Source organism: Schistocerca cancellata, chromosome 4 (genome assembly GCF_023864275.1).
Source record: "Schistocerca cancellata isolate TAMUIC-IGC-003103 chromosome 4, iqSchCanc2.1, whole genome shotgun sequence".
Classification (NCBI taxonomy): domain Eukaryota; kingdom Metazoa; phylum Arthropoda; class Insecta; order Orthoptera; family Acrididae; genus Schistocerca; species Schistocerca cancellata.
Genome location: NC_064629.1, coordinates 681,305,406 through 681,326,019, shown reverse-complemented (window position 1 = coordinate 681,326,019; position 20,614 = coordinate 681,305,406). Strand labels below are relative to the sequence as shown.

At 38.7% G+C, this 20,614-nt stretch overlaps 1 protein-coding gene across 2 annotated transcripts in view; it reads left to right on the top strand.

Moving 5' to 3' along the window:
• Window positions 1-20,614, top strand: part of LOC126184565 (oxysterol-binding protein-related protein 8) — a 211,549-nt gene that overhangs the window by 84,675 nt on the left and 106,260 nt on the right. For both annotated transcript variants that reach the window (XM_049926994.1, XM_049926993.1), the window contains exon 10: window positions 14,725-14,903. In XM_049926994.1, coding sequence (XP_049782951.1) covers window positions 14,725-14,903 — 179 coding nt within the window. The remainder of the gene's footprint in view (window positions 1-14,724; window positions 14,904-20,614) is intronic.

Genomic DNA, 20,614 nt, shown 5'->3' with positions numbered 1-20,614 from the left:
ACTTACAGTGCCATCTAGTGGAAAAATTTTCATTAAATTTTGTTTCCAGAACATTTCTCCATTCAGTTCTTTAATAATATCCCCTTCAAATGTGACATCTTTCTGAGCAATGGTTCATTTTTTACAGAACTTTGAAACTGGAATTTTAATTATAATCACCTTGTGTGTGTGTGTGTGTGTGTGTGTGTGTGTGTGTGTGTGTGTGTGTGTGTGTTGCAGGGGAGGGAATAGAGAGACTGCACAGTGGAGGGGATAGGGAGATTCTTTTGGAGGGAAGTGATATGATGGATTTAAGTGCAAAGCTTTAGTATATAGACTCACAGCAAGCAAGCGCGCGTGCGCGCGCGCACACACACACACACACACACACACACACACACACACACACACACACACACACAGAGAGAGAGAGAGAGAGAGAGAGAGAGAGAGAGAGAGAGAGAGAGAGACTGACTGTGGAAAATTGTAGCCAGAGTGAGTCTCGTAGAGCACCGACAGGAATGAAATTCACCATGTTATTTTTATGGTTTACATTGTCAACTAATGGAAGACGAAATATTTCATAAAAATGGCCCTTTCTGTATTCTAGACCTATTGCAAGCAGACAAAATCTGTGCTGATAAATTGTGCTGTTATTAGTTATGGGTACACTACAGAGACCCTTAACAGGGAAATTTTTGCTAGTCATCATTGTTGCTGAAGGGTCAACCTGCAAGCAACATGATCACATTTTTCTTAGGATTATATTGTTGAATTCAGTCACGGGGAGCCTATACCCAACAGCCCATGATTTTAATACTCTTCTACATACTGATAGGGGATCAATCAAAACTGGCTCTTGTAAAAGGGTTCAGATCACTAGGCCTTAGTTTCTAAGGAAATAGATAATCGTGATGCGTATTATTTCATATTGTCGTTCAGGCAATCTATTCCTGAACTTCATGTTGCCAGTGCACTGGCTCATAAATGTCATAAAAGCATTCAAAACACACATTGTCAGCACCATGCATACTGAAAATAATACACTTTGGTACATGCATATTTCTTTTGCCTAATAGTCACTGGAAATGAAACTTGGATTATATTCATGGAAATGCACTTGGATTTAATTAGTTAATGGTAATAATGTGTCTGATTAATTGCATAAAATGGTATGTTTTTAAATTATCTACTACTGTATATTCTGTTATTCTGATTTGTTATTATATTATTGTATAAAGTAAAGTTAATCTTCATTTTTATTAAATACTTTAAATTATATATGTGATAAATAAACTAAATGTGTACCTGGATATTTCAACCCATGATGTCCCGATTAGTAAGTAATCACTCTACATGCAGTGCTGACTTTCCAGTTGAAAGTGGTGAAATGCTCAAACCTGATGACGGTTGACCTCGATTATTTCAAAAACCAGGGCCTAGTGACCTAAACCATATATGAATACATTTAGAGAGACTAAACTGCTTAACTTTATTGTAGGATTGCCTTACCCAAAGGACAGTATAACTCTGGATTAAATTGTCTCATTAAGTGTTATACCCACATCTTGTGACAGTATTCTGCTGCATTGAGTGACAATCCAATGTGGCAAGCTCATATATCATTGTATCATATGTTCTGCAACAGTGAATGAATGACAGTGCATGATTCAAGGCCAAATACCTGTGCCACCGTGCTTTGAGTCCAGCCAGTTTATCCATGAGCTAAGCATTATCAACAGGCTGTTCTAGACCATGTCACTGCTATTGTGGAAGAATGGAATTTTAGTGTTGAAGCCTGGGACATAGTATGATTTTTCTGACTGCACTGGGCAACAATGGACAAAATTATGTTATGAAACTGGAGAATCTAGTTGGCACATGGGAACTGGACATTGGCATATAAAACCACAATTCCAGGATAATGAACTTTTAAACACATCATAGCAAAATCCTTTCTTAAATGCAGTACAGCTGAAACCAAGTCAGTTGACACAGCCTCCTGACAGATTTGGTAGGCTGGACTGAAAATAAACTTGCGGTAATCAAGGAGAAGCTCCATGATGATGATCAACTCTACCAATTGGCATTTTCTGATGAAAATATCTATTTTGAATGGCAGAATGTAATGTTTTCTGACCTCTCAGTATTTTCCCCAGCAAACGATGGTCCAGTACCAATTTATAGGCTTCATGGTATCTGTGCTTTTTTAGTGGCCAAAACATGATAGTCAGAAGTATGGACTGTTCATTCTGTTAATTTTGTATTTTCTGTAGATGAAACATATTAACACAGTAAAACAAAAAATCACTGCTGAAAGTAGGTTCATTCTGAATTCTTTCATCTTGCAGTTGCTTTTCAGTCAGTCCAATATGGCACCAAACTATGAAGTTAGTATACTGAGTGCTGCAGTATTCAGTTATTTCTTACTGTTGTTTTGCACTTGACTCTCTTCATGTCTTAAGTGCCTCCTTCATCTCTAAAATCCTGTGATTTTCTTGTGGGTTTTCATAGGATGTGTGCTTTATACTGAGTGTCAACAAGATGTAACTCCCCAGCTACACTTGCCTTTATTTTCCTAAGCAGTACTGAACGCTGTTTAATGTGAGTGGTTCTAGGGTAATATGACAGGCAATTAAAATACTAGCCACTGTCCCTTTTTATGCTGTCAAGTGTACTTTCAACAGACTGTGCCTAAATGCAGTAAACAGTTTGCATTGCAACTGCATGAAAATATATAACTTTATATTTAAGTATATCCATTGTGGATGACAAACTGCGGCTGTGATTTAAATTGATGTTTATTTGGTAATAAATAGGCAACAAGTCGCTTTTTTATGATTTATTCAACCCTGTACATGTTTTTGAGCCTCTGCAGGCTCATCTTCAGATGGAGGTGTTACAGAAACATTATCTTGTGCACCAAGTGTAGCTACGTAGCGTAATAATGCAGGTTATATGAGCAATCTGATGTGAATACCACAAGGCAGTGCACTGTAAGTACCTAAAACATAAAAAAAAAAATTTGTATTCATAAATGTTTCGTCACCGATTACTAAATTTCCATAATTTCTGCCAGCAACGCTAGCACTGCATCTAGCTACACTTGGTCCACAGGATAATGTATCTGTAACACCTCCGTATGAAGATGAGGCTGCAGTGGCTCGAAAACATGTTCATGGTTGAGTAAATCATAAAAAAATGAATGGTTGCAAATTTTTTATATATAATCCTCACTGATAAAGGTAGTGCGGTGATTTACATACCAGGCTTGAATGTGGAAGAATTAGGTTTCAACCAGTTATACTTCAGCCATCTGTGCATACATTTTCTTCCTCCACCATCCTTACATGATATATGCCTGTCTCTGTCTCTGATGACAACAATACATTTTTAAATTTTAACATTCCTTCTTCGTTTCTTGTTTATCTTGTAGAGTATTATGACACTTTCTCACTGTGATAGCACATCAGAACTCCACATACAGAAAAATTTTTTGTGACATTCTCTTGGTTGAATTATTAGACTGCATGAAATACATTCATGTCCACAAATTTAATGGTCATACATGTCCACAAACCACTTGAGATGCTGTTACTGTGTGTGTGTGTGTGTGTGTGTGTGTAAGATGCTTCGCTAACATGTTTACATGTGACAAAGAGACAAAGAGTAAAAGATACACTGGAAGACCAGCAACAGGCCATGGGACATGCTTGCCACATGTAGTGACTCTTCACTGACCACATACGGAATGTTAGTATGGTGTGTGGTGCCCTCGTATTGCAATACAGGATGCACAACAGCTCCTCATAGTGTGGGTGAGGCCATTCAGCATAGCTTACACTTACTGAAGTGTCCTCTAGAGATCAGCATTGGTTTGTGGTTGCAGAGTTAGAACTGCCATGTATTTTGTGTATTTCTGTATTATCCTATCTTAGGTTTGTCCACACAGTGTCACCATAAAGCAACAATTGTTTCGTAAATCTCGAAGATACAAGGTGATCAGAATTATCATGTTATCCACTGTACGGTTTGCAAAGGTTAACAGGACGGCAAGTGATAATATATGAAATTCATTAACTATGTGTCCTGTTCTAACTACTACTTGTGAGGCTGATCGAGAGACGCCTTAAAGGCTCAGTTGACTTACCCGATATGAGAAAACCAGTCAGAGGATGGAGAGGAGAATTTGCAATTCATATGATACTTGATATTAAAGTTAGCGACACTAAACCGGTGTCACACTTCTCCACACTAAGTTCTGGTGTGTACAACATTGTACTCGTAACTAGTTTATGAACTGATCTTCAGAAATATTAACATGTGAATTGGACTGTAGCTCAGCCACACTGACATAGAGTATACTATTTTCCTAAGCTGTTATAAGAAATAGTATAGACAGCAATTGGGGGATTTATACCAAATAAATAAACAAACGATGGAGGTGATCCCCCTGGGTATGCAAAATGTGTCAGAACACTGTTGCAGAAACAATGAAAAAAAGCATGTCAAATTTAAATGAATGCAAAATTTCCAAGATTGGTGATCTTTTACAGAAGCTCGAAATTAAGCACAGACTTCAGTGTGAGATGCTTATAATAGTTCCCACAACGAAACTTTTTCTCAAAACCTGGTAGAAAATGCAAAGAGATTCTGGTCTTGTGTAAAGTATGCTAGCAGAAGACACAATCAGTACCTTCTCTGCACGATAGCAATGGAAATACTATCGATGACAATTTTGCTAAACCAGAGCTAGTAAACACAGCCTTCTGAAATTCCTTCACCGAAGAAGATGAAGTAAATATTCCAGAATTTGAATGAAGAACAGCTGCCAACAAGAGTAATGTAGAAGTAGATATCCTGGAAGTAGTAAAGCAACTTAAATTACTAAGCAAATCTTTCGGTCGAGACTATATACCAATTAGGTTCCTTTCAGAGTCTGCTGACACACTGCCTAATGATCATATACAACTGCTCACTGTATGAAAGATCTGTACCCAAAGACTGGTAAGTTGCACAGGTCACACCAATATTCAAGAAAGGCAGTAGGAGTAATCCACTAAATTACAGGCTGATATAATTAACGTCAATATGCAGTAGGATTTTGGAACATATATTGTCTTCAGACATTATAAATTACCTCTAAGAGAACAGTCTATTGACACACAGTCAGCACGCATTTGGAAAACATCGTTCCTGTGAAACGTGACTAGCTCTTTACTCACACGAAGTGGTGGTTGCTATTGACAAGTGATTTCAAATTGTTTCTGTAGTTCTAGATTTTCAGAAGTCTTTTGACATTGTACCTCACAAACAGCTTGTAGTAAAATTGTGTGCTTATGGAATATCATCTCAATTGTGTGACTGGATTCGTAATTTCCTGTCAGAGAGGTCACAGTTTGTAGTAATTGATGGAAAGTCATAGAGTAAGACAGAAATGATTTCTGGACAAAATGATTTAGAAAATATATCTGTATGTTGCGAAAAGTGACTATTGTTCCTAAATAATGCAAAGTATGAGGTCATCCATATGAGTGGTAAAAGGAATCCGTTAAACCTCAGTTACATGATAAATCAGTCAAATCTAAAGGCCATAAATTCAATTAAATATCTAGGAATTACAATTACAAACAACTTAAATTAGAAAGAACACACAGAAAATGTTGTGGGGATAGCAAACCAAAGACTAAGTTTTATTGACAGACCTCTTATAAGTTGCAACAGATCTAGTAAAGAGACTGCCTACACTATGCTTATCTGTCCTCTTGTGGAGTATTGCTGCATGGTGTGAGATCTTTACCAGACAGGATTAACACAGTACGTCAAGAAAGTTCGAAGAACAGCAGCACGTTTTGTATTATCAAGGAAGTATGTTTCACTGACATGATACAGGATTCGGAGTGTGTATCATAAAAATAAAGGCATTTTTCACTGTGACGGAATTGTCTTATGAAATTGGAATCACCAACTTTCTCCTCCAAATGTAAAAATATTTTGTTGATGCTGACTACATAGGAAAGAAATGATCATAATAATAAAATAAGGGAAATCAGAGCTTTCAAGGGAAGATATAGGTGTTCATTTTTTCCGCCTGCTGTTCAAGATTAGAATAATAGAGAATTATTGTGAAGGTGGTTCGATGAACCCTCTGCGTGGCACTTAAGTGTGATTTGCAGACTATCCATGTAGATGTAGATGTAGATGGAAATACTAAAATGACTCTTCAGTTAAGATTCCTTCATGTACACAGGCAAACAGAAAATGTGAAGACCCAGAAGGATAGGAGGAAATGAAATGAAACATCATGGGTTGAGAGGGTCTGTCATGTTATTTTAGTGATTACAGAATCACGTCAAGTTTACAAAGAACATTGGGAATGTGAGCCCAATTATTAATATGTCGTTGCACTCCCTCTGCCCTGGATGGATGCACCAATTCGGTTGGGAAGGGTATCATAAAGCTGTTGTAGCCTCTCGTGAGGCAAGCTGGCCCGCAACTGTTTGGTCCTCAAGATTCTGGATACTGGCACTGGGACAGAGTTTACATCCAAGCTGGTCCCACACATTTCTGTCGGGAACAGATCTGGGGATCTTTCTGGCCACAGCATCTATCGTGCAGATAGATGATAGACACCATTGTGCCATCAGTTTCCTTAATCATCAACAACTATTGTAAGGTAACACATATTTAGGCAAGCTAATCAGCTGCCCAGTGTTGGAACGAGGTGAGATGCACGGCTGAATGGTAGCAGACCCAGGTCTCAGAGTGCACCAGGCAGTTCTGGCTTCCGGCTGGGTGACGATGCGCTCAAGTCCAGGTACATAGACTAGCATCAAAGGACTGGATGTGAGTAAATCCAAGTACAGGGAATTTGGTAGACAGACATTCACATAGGACAACAGACAGTGCTACGGCGGATTGTCAGACAATCTTACAGCTGTGTAAGTTACAGATCTTTGTGATTTGACAATAACTCTTATCAAATACTAATGCAAATCTGAATACATCTGCGATCTCAGAAAAATTAGGCACATCCAATGGCACAACAGTATTTCAATATCTTTAAAATTATAGAAGTTAATATTTCACAGTGAATAAACATGCACACAGTGAACGCCTGCATTAACAGCTTTCAAACACATTATGCGATTTCAACATATGATATCTCCTATGATAGCATTGCACCATAGCTATCATCCCTGAAAGCTAAGTATCTGTATCTGTTTTATTTATTGACGTACGATGTCTTTTTATCTCTCTTTTATTATGCAAATGTCTTTCAGAACATTGTACTCCCGACATTTATGCAGCAAATGAACACAGCATCAGTACTTCACCTTTTGCCATAATTGTGTTTTTATTATTTTGGCAGTAATTTTATTTAAATGTTGATTGCATGTGCTATTAAAAACTGTGCTAATTTAAAACCGGTTAGTCACACATGTAAGCGGATATTACAATTGAGAAGAGAACCAAAAGAAGGAATAAATAATTGTTTAAATAATAATTAATGACAATCCATCATTTATCATGAGCGCACTTGTGCAAGGATACTAGCTTATTTATTTATGGACAAACTTTCATTTATATTTATTGTGACTTATCTGAGTGCGACAGAATGTTTATAACATTTAATTATTGCTGTATTTTTGTAATATATTAGTTTAGTCTGGGATATGGTCAGCGTGAATCACATCATGTCTGTAGAGCTTAAGGATGATGCATTTTTGGTGGGGATGGGCTTCAGCCAATGGAGAAGCAGGCAGTAGCGGAACGCTAGGGGAGTCGAGGGAGCAATTCAGGACACTTTGTGGTGAGTGCTGGGAGAAGGCAGACCTGTCTAAAGTAACATGCGCGATTCAGTCGTGTAGGTGATTGTTTTTGGGTGGTGAACGGCTGCTACAGTACTCTTAACTTTTGAAGGAACTTTATATTCCCAGAGGTCTAAATGTGCTCCAGAGTAGAACTCTAACTTTTGCTGCTTGATTTATGGAACTGAGAATAGACGGAATATGAGTGACTATTCTTTATATCGTGTGTGTCAATTTGTGAATCATCATATTGAACTCTGAACTATTTTGAACTGATGTATCTTTCATGTATTGTGATCATGAAATGGACTCAGTTTTTGCTAACCTTTGATGACTATTTCATTTGGGGATTTACTACCATTCTCTTAATGCTCTCAATGTAACTTCACTGCATTTGATAAGGGTATTTTCTGTCTATATTTTAACTGAATATCGTAGGACCACTTCCCATTTGCGGTGTCCTTTCATGACTGAACATTATTAAACGTAATTCTATGTCTTTATCAATTACAGATGTTACAATAGAATCTTTTTTATTAAATTATTCATTTAACTTTTATTTTATATTTCTTTGTATTTTATTAACTCGCAATTCTGGCCAATGCATAGACTATTTGACGGCAGGAACACAGCTACAGGTTATTATTTTCTGCGAATTAGCTGCAGGGCATGAAAACAGACGTGTGGCTCGACCCTATTGCTACATTGAGCTATTCTTTTTAAACAGTGCTGTACATAGCCCAAGTATGTAAAGTACAAGCAACTGCAGGTGAAGACGGAACTGGTTTGCTTATGAGATGCTGTTTAAGAAGAGCAGCTAATCAGCAGTAACCATTACTTACTGTCACATCATGACCTGAAGTCATAGCCAATGGCTTCACACTCCAGACACTAAGGGTAAGATCATTAGCCCTCCTAAACATTGGAAGAATGGGACCAGTCCCCAAGTCACCACGAAACTCAATTATGGTCACCTGGGGTGGTGCAGAACTGCACTACATTGGTGAACATAATGCTATGCTATTAATCAGCAGTCAATCCTTCCCGGTCATGACACCACTCGAAATACATCAGTTGGTGTTTTGATGTTAATGGTATCCTATGCGCGTCAGTAATTCCATAGTCTGGCTGGTGCTAGTCTCCAACCAATGGTGCAGGATGACACAGAATGCTACAGGGGTCCATTGCGTGTTTGCGAATCTGCTTGGTGTCCAAAATGGCAAGGCTCTCTTGTGGTGGTCAGATGTCGCCAACAAGAACCTTGACAAGTATGCCTGATCTCATTTTTCCACACAGTCTAACACTGGGCCACTGCCACATCTGAATGCCCCATAAATTTGGATATTGCATGATTCGACCAGTCAGCCAAATGGAGACACACAATGAGGCACCTTTAAAAAAAAAAACTGTTGTGTGCTAATAATGCTGTCCCACACAAGAATGCTGCATCACTGTGGCCTTTGAAGTTATCATTAAACATTGGAAGTTGTTTACTCTCCTTTTATATCCTACCAGGCCTGTAACAGCACTAAATACAAACGACACTAATGCACTCGGGTAGTCAGTCTACCTGTTGCAGATATTGCAACACTAGTCATATACATACCTGCTAGTGATGAGTACATTTACAAAGTTACATTGGTATCTGACCATGTCTTCTGTGTGCTTCATGCTTTTTGTGAAGCAGTTTATGTGGATAAGGTTCTGTGTGATTACCTTATTGTCAGCAATATGTGTGTGTTCGTATGAAATTTAATGACATGAAATGTTGCCAGTAGTTTGCTGCATATGTATGATTTTAAAGAAATAAAGGAATGCCAGTTTCTCATTGTCCGAGTTGGAGAACGTAGTGACCCTAGTTTTGTGTTTCAGGAAATTGCTTCTTCATTCTCAGCTTCTTGTTGGATTATAATGGAGTATCTATTGAGTAAAAAGAATAGGAAGAGAATTTCACATTTCATATATTCTGCAGAACTTAATGTGATAGTCACAATAAAGAACATAGATGATCATGCCACCCACACCTCTGTCTTTGATGATAGATTTAGCATAGCCATTAGTTCACCACCTGAATCACAGTAGTAGTATTTCATGTGAAGTCTTACCACACATACTGAGTTTATGAGAGCTAATCAAAAATGTTTAATTTTCACCTCACAAAAAAAGGTCAGACAGTGGCCATTAAACTTAGTGGTAGTGTTAGTCCATCTCCACATATTCACCCTTCAATACAACTTGTCTCTCAGCAGTGGATAATGTTGCAGAGACCTTGGTTGTATAAGTCTGCATTTTGTCTGTCAGGAAATGTATCACTGCACAAATCACCAACTCAACATTCTGGAAATGCCTGCCACACAAAGATTTATTCATCTGAGGAAAAAGGAAGTAGTCACTGGTGCCCTGTCTGGAGAACATGGAAAGGGGGTTGGGGCTGGGGCACAAAAAACCAGCATGTGTGACTGCACCCTGTGCACAATGGTCTGGGGCTTTGTTATAAAGCAAAAGCTCCCCCTTGAACATTCTCGTGCAGTGCTTCATCGTGAAAGACTCCCAGAACGTCAGGAGGTTTCTGTAGTATGATCCTGTGTCAGTTTACCCTCTTAAAAGTGTAATCTGTTAGCACCACTCCTTGGTAGTTCCAAAAAACACTCTGCATCACTTACTCCAATGATGCATAGATCTTCCCCTTTTTTTGATGGTGGTGGATCCACGTTTCCACTGCTTGCTTTGCTCCTTTGTTTTGGTGCCATAGTGAAACACTCAGCACTCGACCCTGGTGATGAAGTGCGTAAACAATGCATCTGGATTGGCTTGACTCAGCTGCAACATTCTCACTGTTGCATCAGTTTGGTGGGCTTTTTAAATGAGTGTGAGTAGTTGTACAACCCAGTGGGTGGCGACCTTTGCCACATTCTAAATATTGTACAAGATATCGAAAACTGATCCAGGGCCAATTTTTCACTTTTTTTCCTAATCCCTCAGCTGAAATATATGTGTCTTTGAGCAGCAGGGCCTCTGCTTCTGTTGCGATTTGTGGTTTTTCACAGAGAGATGCCATTTTGTTTTTCATCATTCATACTTGTCTGAACACACTGGAAATGTCTGCACCACCTTATCACAATATCATGTGTTGGTACATTGTTGCCATACCTTTCCACCAGGATGAATTGTTGCAGTGTTGTTCCCCTCCAGATGCAGAAAATGAACTGCGTGGTATTTCACTTGATCAGAGGGCTGTAATACTGTTTGGTGGCCATTCTGTCACAGTGTGTGTTGGTGGTGTTCGAATTTAGTGTTGTCACCAACCCTTATAGGATGTATCTATATCTAAATCTAAATCTCCATCTACATCGGTGTACATACTCTGCAAACCACCATACAGTGCATGGCAAAGAGTACCTTGTACCACTACTATTAATTTCCTTTCCAGTCCCACTTGGAAATAGAGCAAGGGAGAAACAACTGTCTAAAAGCCTCTATACCAGTCCTAATTTCTCTTATTTTATTTTCATGGTCGTTATGCAATATGCATGGTGGCGGCATTAGAATCATTCTGCAGTTAGCCTCAAATGCTGGTTCTGTAAATTTCTGCAATAGTGAAAAAAAGCATCATATGCCCTGCAGGGATTACCATTTGAGTTCACAAATCATCTCCATAATACTTTTGTAGTGATCAAACCCACAGGTAACAAATCTAACAGCATCCTTCTGAATTGTTTCAATGGTTTCTTTCTGATGGGGAGCCCAAACACTTGAACAGTACTCAAAAATGAATCGTACTAGTATTCTATGTGCAGTCTCGTTTATGAATGAGCTACACTTTCCCAAAATTCTCCCAATAAAACAAAGTCCAGCATTCACCATCCGTACTACCAACCTGACATGGTTAATCCATTGTGTATTGCTTTGCAGTGTTATGCCTAGATATTTAATGATGTGACTGTGTCAAGCTGCACCTTACTAATTCTGTATTTGAATATTAAATGATTGTTTTTCCTACTTATCTGCATTAACTTACATTCTTCTACATTTAGAGCAAGCTGTTATTTATTATACCAACTAGAAATTTTGTCCAAGTCATCTTGTATACTTCTATAGTCACTCAATGACAACACTGTCCCATACACCACATACGCTATGTGATCAAAAGTATCCAAATGCCCCCAAAAACTTATGTTTTTCATGTGTTTCCCAGCTACTGCCAGGTGCTCCGTATTAGCGAGCTCAGTAGTCATTAGCCATTGTGAAAGAGCAGAATGGGGCACTCTGCGTAGCTCACCAACTTCCAACATGTCAGGTGATTGGGTGTCACTTGTGTCATACGTCTGTACATGAGATTTCCACACTCCTAAACATCCCTAGGTCCACTGTTTCCAATGTGATAATGAAATGAAATGGAAATGTGAAGGGACACGTACAGCGGAAAAGCTTACAGGCCAACCTCGTCTGTTGATTGACAGAGACTGTCGACATTTGAAGAGGGTCGTAATGTGTAATAGGCAGACGTCTATCCAGAACATCGCACACGAATTCCAAACTGCATCAGGATCCACTGCAAGTACTATGACAGTTAGGCAGGAGGTGATAAAACTTTGATTTCATGGCTGAGCGGCTGCTCATAAGCCACACATCACACCAGTAAATGCCAAACTACACCTCGCTTGGTGTAAGTAGTGTAAACATTGGACGCTTGAACTGTGGAAAAACATTGTGTGGAGTGACTAATCATTGTACAGAATGTGGCGATCCGATGGCAGGTGCCCGGTGAACGTCATCTGCCAGCATGTGTAGTGCCAACAGTAAAATTCGGAGGTGGTGGTGTTATGGTGTGGTCGTGTTTTTCATGGTGGGGGCTTGCACCCCCTGTTCATAATGCACAGCCTTTGGTGGAGTGGTTACATGACAATAACATCCCTGTAATGGACTGGCCTGCACAGAGTCCTGACCTGAATCCTATAGAACACATTCGAGATGTTTTGGAACACAGACTTCGTGCCAGGCCTCACCGACCGACAACGATACCTCTTCTCAGTGCAGCACTCCGTGAAGAATGGGCTGCCATTCTCTAAGAAACCTTCCGGCACCTGATTGAACGTATGCCTGTGAGAGTGGATGCTGTCATCAAGGCTAAGGGTGAACTAACACCATATTGAATTCCAGCTTTACCGATGGAGGGTGCCAGGAACTTGTAAGCCATTTTCAGCCAGGTGTCCGAATACTTTTGATCACATGGTGTACTCATGTGAGGCAGTGTAATAAACACCTGGCAGAGTTTGAAAGGGGTCTCATTTGACCAGTTGGCAGAATTGTGCAGTATCCAGGTTTGTGGGACATTCGGATGTGACAGTGGCTCAGCGTTGGACTGCAGGGTGATGTTAGGGCAGGCAGCCTCATCCTCAAGATTCTTTCCAACCACATCTGACCACCATATTGTGCACCAAGCTCATCATAAGCCCTTCACTTCTGTGCCTGCCATCTGAGAACAGGTAGTGGACTCACTATAATATTCTGTTTCATCCTGCACTAGTTATTGGAGACTATCAACAGCCAGACTAGGGAATTACTGACCCATGTGTGGGCTGCCGCCAACATGAAAACCCAAACTGCTGCTTCTGGAGTGGTGCTGTAACCAGGAAGTGTGGACCACAGATGAATCATGTTACATTGTGTTCAGCAATGAACTGCAGTTGCGCACCACCCCAGATGACGATTGTCGAGAAGTGTGGCATTGACCTGGGCAGAGGCCTCAGTCTTCCGATGTCTGGTAGAGAACAGCAGTGTTACTCCTGGCATCGTCATGTTTGGAACAATTGGGTATGGCTTTAGGCCACGGCTGGTAGAGGTTGAGGAACAGTGGTATGACATGGGCAACCTCATGTGTTACCTCTCGTGCGACAGTAACATGATGCCATTTTCCAATAGGACAGTGGTCATCCACAAATGGCTCATGTGTTTATGAATTGTCTGCAAGATGTCGAGGTACTCCCACGGCCAGCAAAGTCTCCAGATCTGTCGCTGATAGAACACGTATTAGCCCAGCTTGGATGTCAACTGCATCCCTGTGATAATATCGGGGATATCGAGGACCAGTTACAACAGTTCTGGCCCAGCTTGCCTAGTGAGAGGATACAGTGGCTTTGATATCCGACCCAGCTGAATTAGTGAGTGCATCCAGGCCAGAGGCAGTGCAACATCATACTCATAAGTGGGTGCATACTGCCAATTTTTTTGTAAACTTGACACAAATTTGTAATTACTGAAATAACATCATCTACCCTCTCAACACATGAAGTTTCGTTTCATTCCCTCCTCCCCTTGTGGGTGCTTCACTTTTTTTGCTCAAGCAGTGTATTACACAGTATGCTTGGGAAGCTACAAAGCACATTTATACAGCTTTTAGGTATTCTTATTTAAATAGCAGTTCCATAGCTCACGTGAAATGAGTTGCATTTCTGTAAGTTTCAAAATTTTTGTGTTTGGAACAGTGAATAAATGTACAACAATATAAATGCAATACAAATTACAGTATTGTACAATTCATGTGGCTAACAAGACAAATCTTGTCTGTCAGTAGGTGGCTGGAGGGTAAATAAATATTTAAGTCTCTAACCCTTTTAGTTTAAGAATGACACATTATTACATTAGGTGTGTTTGTTCAGTGGTGGTTGTAATGAAAATTAGACTCGGGGGGAAGTTAAAACATACTTGTAGTGATTATGTGGCACCTTTCCAGTAGATCAGGTAAAAAGAGTAGGTGTCCATAAATTTGTGCTTCAAAATGATCATCAGTTTCATCAATAATGAGTTTCTGCATTTCTGTTGCTACACTGTATAAAGAGTTGTTTAAATTGGTCCGATGAAATAGTAACTTTGGTAATGCTATTGTTCAGGTGTGTTGTATAGAAAAAAAAACAATTATTATTTATATTTTCAGGCTGGAGAGCAAGTTGAGGAGCTAGCAGAAGAGAATAAATCTCTGATATGGTATCTTGTAAAGCAAGTTCGTCCTGGTATGGATCTGTCAAAAGTTGTCCTGCCTACTTTTATATTAGAGCCACGGTCATTTCTTGACAAGCTGTCTGATTCCTACTATCATGCTGATATTCTTTCACAGTAAGTAAATTACTATGCATCTGTAAGTGGTCCTTGTCATTCTGGAAAGCAAACAAACAACAGCATAATATGTTTATATGAAATTGAAGATTTATTGTGTCCATACAAACTAGACTGTAAATTTTTACTGAATCAAAGAAACATTAATGTATTTCATTCTGGTAATGGAGAACACATTTGCTCACTCTTAAGAGGACAGAAACTGTAATATTAGGTACATCACTCAATTTTATTGGTGTTTAGTGATAGTTAATTTCTTAAATGTCACCCATGGTAGGAAACTTTGTTGACAAAAAGAGCTTCCTACAGCTGAAACAGGAAATGATAAATTTGTTGTATTGCTTGTTAATATTTACAGTGGAATTCATATTGCAATGGTGTGGTTTCATTTTACCTACAGAAAACTCCACACACAGCTCTTGGTGGTGTATTTGTCTCGTCTTCTGCGTTACTCATGCCTTACCCATTGGAAAACGAGTTATGTTTCTCTACTGGAGAAGCTGTACTAGAACCAGAACCACTATGCATATCTAAAGGTCTCATTAAAATTTTTCCAGTTTCACTGTTACTGTGATATTAAATGAGAGAGAATTTTTGATTGAAAAATTCAATATATTGCTACTTCTTTTATACAAAACACTGTCTAGTCCAGTTTTAACAATCACACCCTATCACAGTCACTTGTAACAGACAGCTTATGGTGTTCAGCCAATCCTGTTACCGGAAAGGTTACAAACAGGTTTTCTTTGTTTTCAGATGCTCGCTTTATCTTATCCAAATCAGTCCCTTCGAACATGAAGTTCTTGGTCATGACTTGCGTAGCATGCAACACAAATTGTAGCTAATTCAAAAGTCACAGTTAACACAGGAAAACTGAAACTTTTTGTGTTCATGTTTCTCACTCGTGCAATTACTTTGCAGCACTGCACAGTCAAGTTTAACTCATAATTCTGCAACATTACACCCACTTTTCAGAGCTCCTAATATACACATCCTACCATCGTGGCATATACAAGGGTTGGAACCCCTAGTAGTGGTAACTATTTATTTACAGCTCGTACAAAATAGATAAGTGTTTCAAAGCTTTACTGACCTTCAAAGTAGTCACCAGCATTGTGTATAACCCATTGCCAGCGATGTGGAAGCCGTAGGATACTCTTAGCAGTGCCAGTTGTGTTGACAGTTCAAGTGGCGTGGTCTATTGCCCAACGAATTTGTAGTAGTTCTGAAGCGAATGCCGTGAATTATTTCCTTCAGTTTAGAAATCGAGTTGAACTCACGAGGGCTTAAGTCTGGGGAGTGCAGTAGGTGGTATAGCACTTAGCAGCCCCATCAGTCAAACAAATCGGTAACAGCTTGCATTGTACGTGCTTGAGTATTGTCCTGCAAAATGATTGGCAGATCCTGCAGAAAGTGTCATCACTTCTGTCTCTATGCTTCATTTTTGGAACACAAGCTGTTACTGATTTGTTTGACTGATGGGGCTACTAAGTGCTATACCACCTACTGCACTCGCCTGACTTAAGCCCTCATGAGTTCAACTCGATTTCTAAACTGAAGGAAATACTTCACAGCATTCGCTTCAGAACTGCTACAAATTCGTCGGGCAACAGACCGCGCTGCTTGAACTGTCAACACAACTGGCACTGCTAAGAGTATCCTACGACTTCCACATCGCTGGTAACAGGTTATACACAATGCTAGTGACTACTTTGAAGGTCAGTAAAACTTTGAAACACGTATCCATTTTGTAGGAGCTGTAAATAAATAGTTGGCACTATTAAAGTTCCAACCCTCGTATATATACTCTGGCGTGCTTCTCCAAAATTTAATCACTTCAATTTTTTCCTACACCTTTCCCCGTATGGTGCACCCATGTATAACTGTAAATCCATTCCTACCTTACAGTTGGCACTCTATTTTTGTCCCCCTACACTTTCAATTGTTTTTCTTACATTGTTATGGCACCTTATTTGTGTGATGTACATAACACTCCACCTTCACTTAAAATACAGTCCAGGCTTCAGTTACAGGTAGATTTTTCCTTAAAAGTAGTTCCATCCAAGACTACTATTTTATACAATACCTTCCTGAGAGATAAATATTAACACACATTCTTTCTCTGAAATTATTCTGTCCTTTACATAATGAATTATGTGTTTAAATCTTTTAATTACTCTCCACAGTGAAAGTAAATTAACAGAAAATTTTCTTTAATTGATGCTCTCAAGTGGCGCAAATTGAAACTACTTGAAAAAATATGACTTCTGGGCAAGAAAATAATCAAGAACAATAGCAAAATAAGATTGTCACTGAAGCATTTCCTACATTTACTTAATTAATTTATAATATTTACTTGATACCAGCTTGTAAAATACTCAAAAAATCATAATTCTAGAACAAATAACTTTTTTACAAAACTTACAACGTAATTCATTTACCATCTCTCTGTTTCCTCTCCGAACTTCATATACCATCACATATATCATAGGCCAGTAACAATGCCACTCAAAAATTTTGTAATAAAATATTTGACCTAATTCTGAAAGAGATTACATCCAGAATCATGAAATTATTTCCAGAATTCTTCATATTACTTTCTTCCATTCTTACTCTCTCACGCTTGTCAAACCATGTCAGTAACAGGATATCTATTCTATATTCCCACTGAAATTTGTAAGTCGTCATACTACTCAGTTTATTTTAATAGTTGCATCTGCCCAAACTTAATCACTTTTTATCATAACAACTCACCTCACTGTAACAAGTCAACATATTCCAACATTAAACCCTTTTTTTAATTCACTACATTTGTTGTTTGTTACCTTCCAAACCACTTGATACTCTCTCTCTTTGCTCTAAATATGTATTGTATTCTCGATAGCTAACTTCAGCATGTCAGTACTCCCCAATACTTCTACATTTCTCTAGATAGGGAAGAAGATTAAAGATGATAGTTATAGTTCAGGATGGCAGAAAATGAAGATTGACAATATGAAACAAAAATTAAATAGTATTGCCAATAACTTCAGTGCCCGGTGATTGTCAGTCATCTGGCATTGCAAAGAGTGCAATGTCCTCAGAGGTCTTTATGCCCAGCTCCTATTCTTGATATACATCTCTCTTCAAGTCAGTAATATTCCTTAATCCTAATGGCTTTCCTGGTTTGCAGCATCCCAACCTCGAGGCAACTGGATATGGTTTCTGAATCACCATGAATGAATCCATGTACTAATCAGTAACCTTTTTCCTTCGTGATATTATTCTTTTTGATTTATCTCTTGTTTTGAATAAGACTGGGTCTCCGATCTGAAAACTTGTTGCAGGCACCCTTGCATCGTGCCATCTCTTTCTTTCTAATGCCTTTTTCTTAATATTTTCATTTGGTGTTTTCTCTTTTTGAGCTTGATTCACATCAACAGTAGCTGGAAATTCCACTTGATCAGACAACAGATTACTGGGTCTGATTACACACATTAACTCATGTGGAGCAAAACCTGTTGCCTCTTGCTTCAAATGGTTGAATACTTCCTCAAAAAATTGTGCCATGCAGTATGCTTCCTACAGCAATATGTACAACACAATCCATTAAGTTCTTACATAATTCGCTCATGCATATTACCTTGGGGAGAAAATGCTGAAATTATAATATATTCAATATTTCTGCTTTCTAAACGTTTTTTTAACTTTTTGGAGACAAACTATGGACTATTGTGTAATAGTATGGCTTTTGGTACACCTATTGTAACAAAGAAACCTTTCAGCAGTTTGTTCACCAGTACTTTTGCATTTGGCTTTTCAGTAGACTAAAATTTCACACACTTTGTAAATCCATCTACCAGCACAGAAACGTATTCACATTCCTCTATAGATACAGACGATAGCCCAAAAAGATCGACAGCGTCCAAGTCAAGTCTTGTGGTTCTTCATGTTTCTTTGACCTTGTGTTATTTTACTGTTAGCTCTAACTGTATGGCGTCAGTCGCATGTTTCTACTCTTTATTTCACACAATACTACATGTTGTTGAATGTGACCATTTCACTAAGTTTTGCTATAAATTCCCTAGCTCCATAGTGTCCATATTTTTTATGTGTATAGTTAAGAAATAAACCCACATGCTGGATCCATTACATTTGGGTTTTCTTTCTCCTTCTGAACAAAACACCTTTGTGTATCTGATAATAATAAGCTACTTTGGGATACACAGGATAGCCTAAATAATTTTTAACCAATTTAAGATTGTCATCCTGATTTTGCTCCCACTGTAATTTGCAAATCCTTTCCAACTTACCTTCCTCACCTATTTGTATCATTGTAGCAAATTGTGCCCCCCCCCCCCCCCCCCCCCCTACACAGCAGTTGGTTTTCATTTTGACCGTCATACTCTATGCTTCATGATAAAGTATCCACCTCCTACATTTTCAGACCCTTAATACTCTATTGTTGCAGATATAAAGCCCACTTTATTTTATTTATGTAATCGTATGGCGAGCCCCCCTCCCGTCATTGGGCAGATCGTTCGCCAGGTGCCAGTCTTTCAATTTGACGCAACTTCGGTGACCTGCAGTCGATGATGATGATGATGATGATGATGATGATGATGATGATGATGATGATAGCACACCACCCAGTCCCTGGACAGAGAAAATTCTCTGACTCAGCCGGGAATTGAACCCGGGCCCAGAGGATTGACAATCTGTCACGCTGACCATTCAGCTACTGGCGGCGGACAAGCCCACTTTATTAATCTTGAGTGTTAAAGTTTACATGTTTGTAAGAGTGTCAATACCCCATGATCACATGATCACAATAAGCATTGCTGAAATTTCTGTAAGACAAAAATTATAGGTAATGCCTCCTGCTCTGAAATGCAATAATTTCTCTTGGACTGTTGTAAAAATCTACTAACAAAGGCTAGAGTTTTGTTTATCTCTTTGTCCCCTTCTTTAGTCAATTGTTACAATTCTGCAATAGTCCCATACCCCTACGCATCTGCCATTAAACAAAATGGTTTAGCAAAGTCACGTTGATGTAGTACTTTACTGTTACACAAAGCTTCTTTAAGTTCCTCAAATGCCTTTTGACATTCCACTGTCCTTTGATGAGGTACATCTTTCTTAAATAGATTCCTTAAGCATGGAGCATTAAATAACTGTCCTGGTACAAATGTGCTGTAGAAATCAAATAAATCAAACATACCTTGTAGCTTCTTTCTATCAGTAGGAGCTATGTATTCTGTAATAGCTTCCATTCTCATTTTTCCTGGACCTGGAAGAACTCCTTTCCCACTAATGATATGTGATATGTGCTAAGAATTTCAGTTCCCTTTTTACAAATGGAGTTCATTTTAATTTTGTTCCCTATATCAATTGATTGCAATACTATCTCTAGAAACGTAATGTTCTTCCCAAGTTAATGCGGATCAAAAAATTAGCAACATATACTGTTATTTGCCTTTGTAGTTCATCACCCAAGATCTGTAAAATAGCTCATACAATAGCACAAACACTTATATTCAGTCCAAAAGGTACAACTTTGTACTGATAACATTAAACTCAAAAACTGTGTACTTTCTGGATTTCTTATCTAATTGTGGGTTCCAGTAGTCGCATGTAGTGTCAGTTGATGTAAAGAACTTTGCTCCCTTAAATTGTTGTAACAATTCATCATTGCTTCCATGTCGATCACTTTCTGGTAAAACCAGCATATT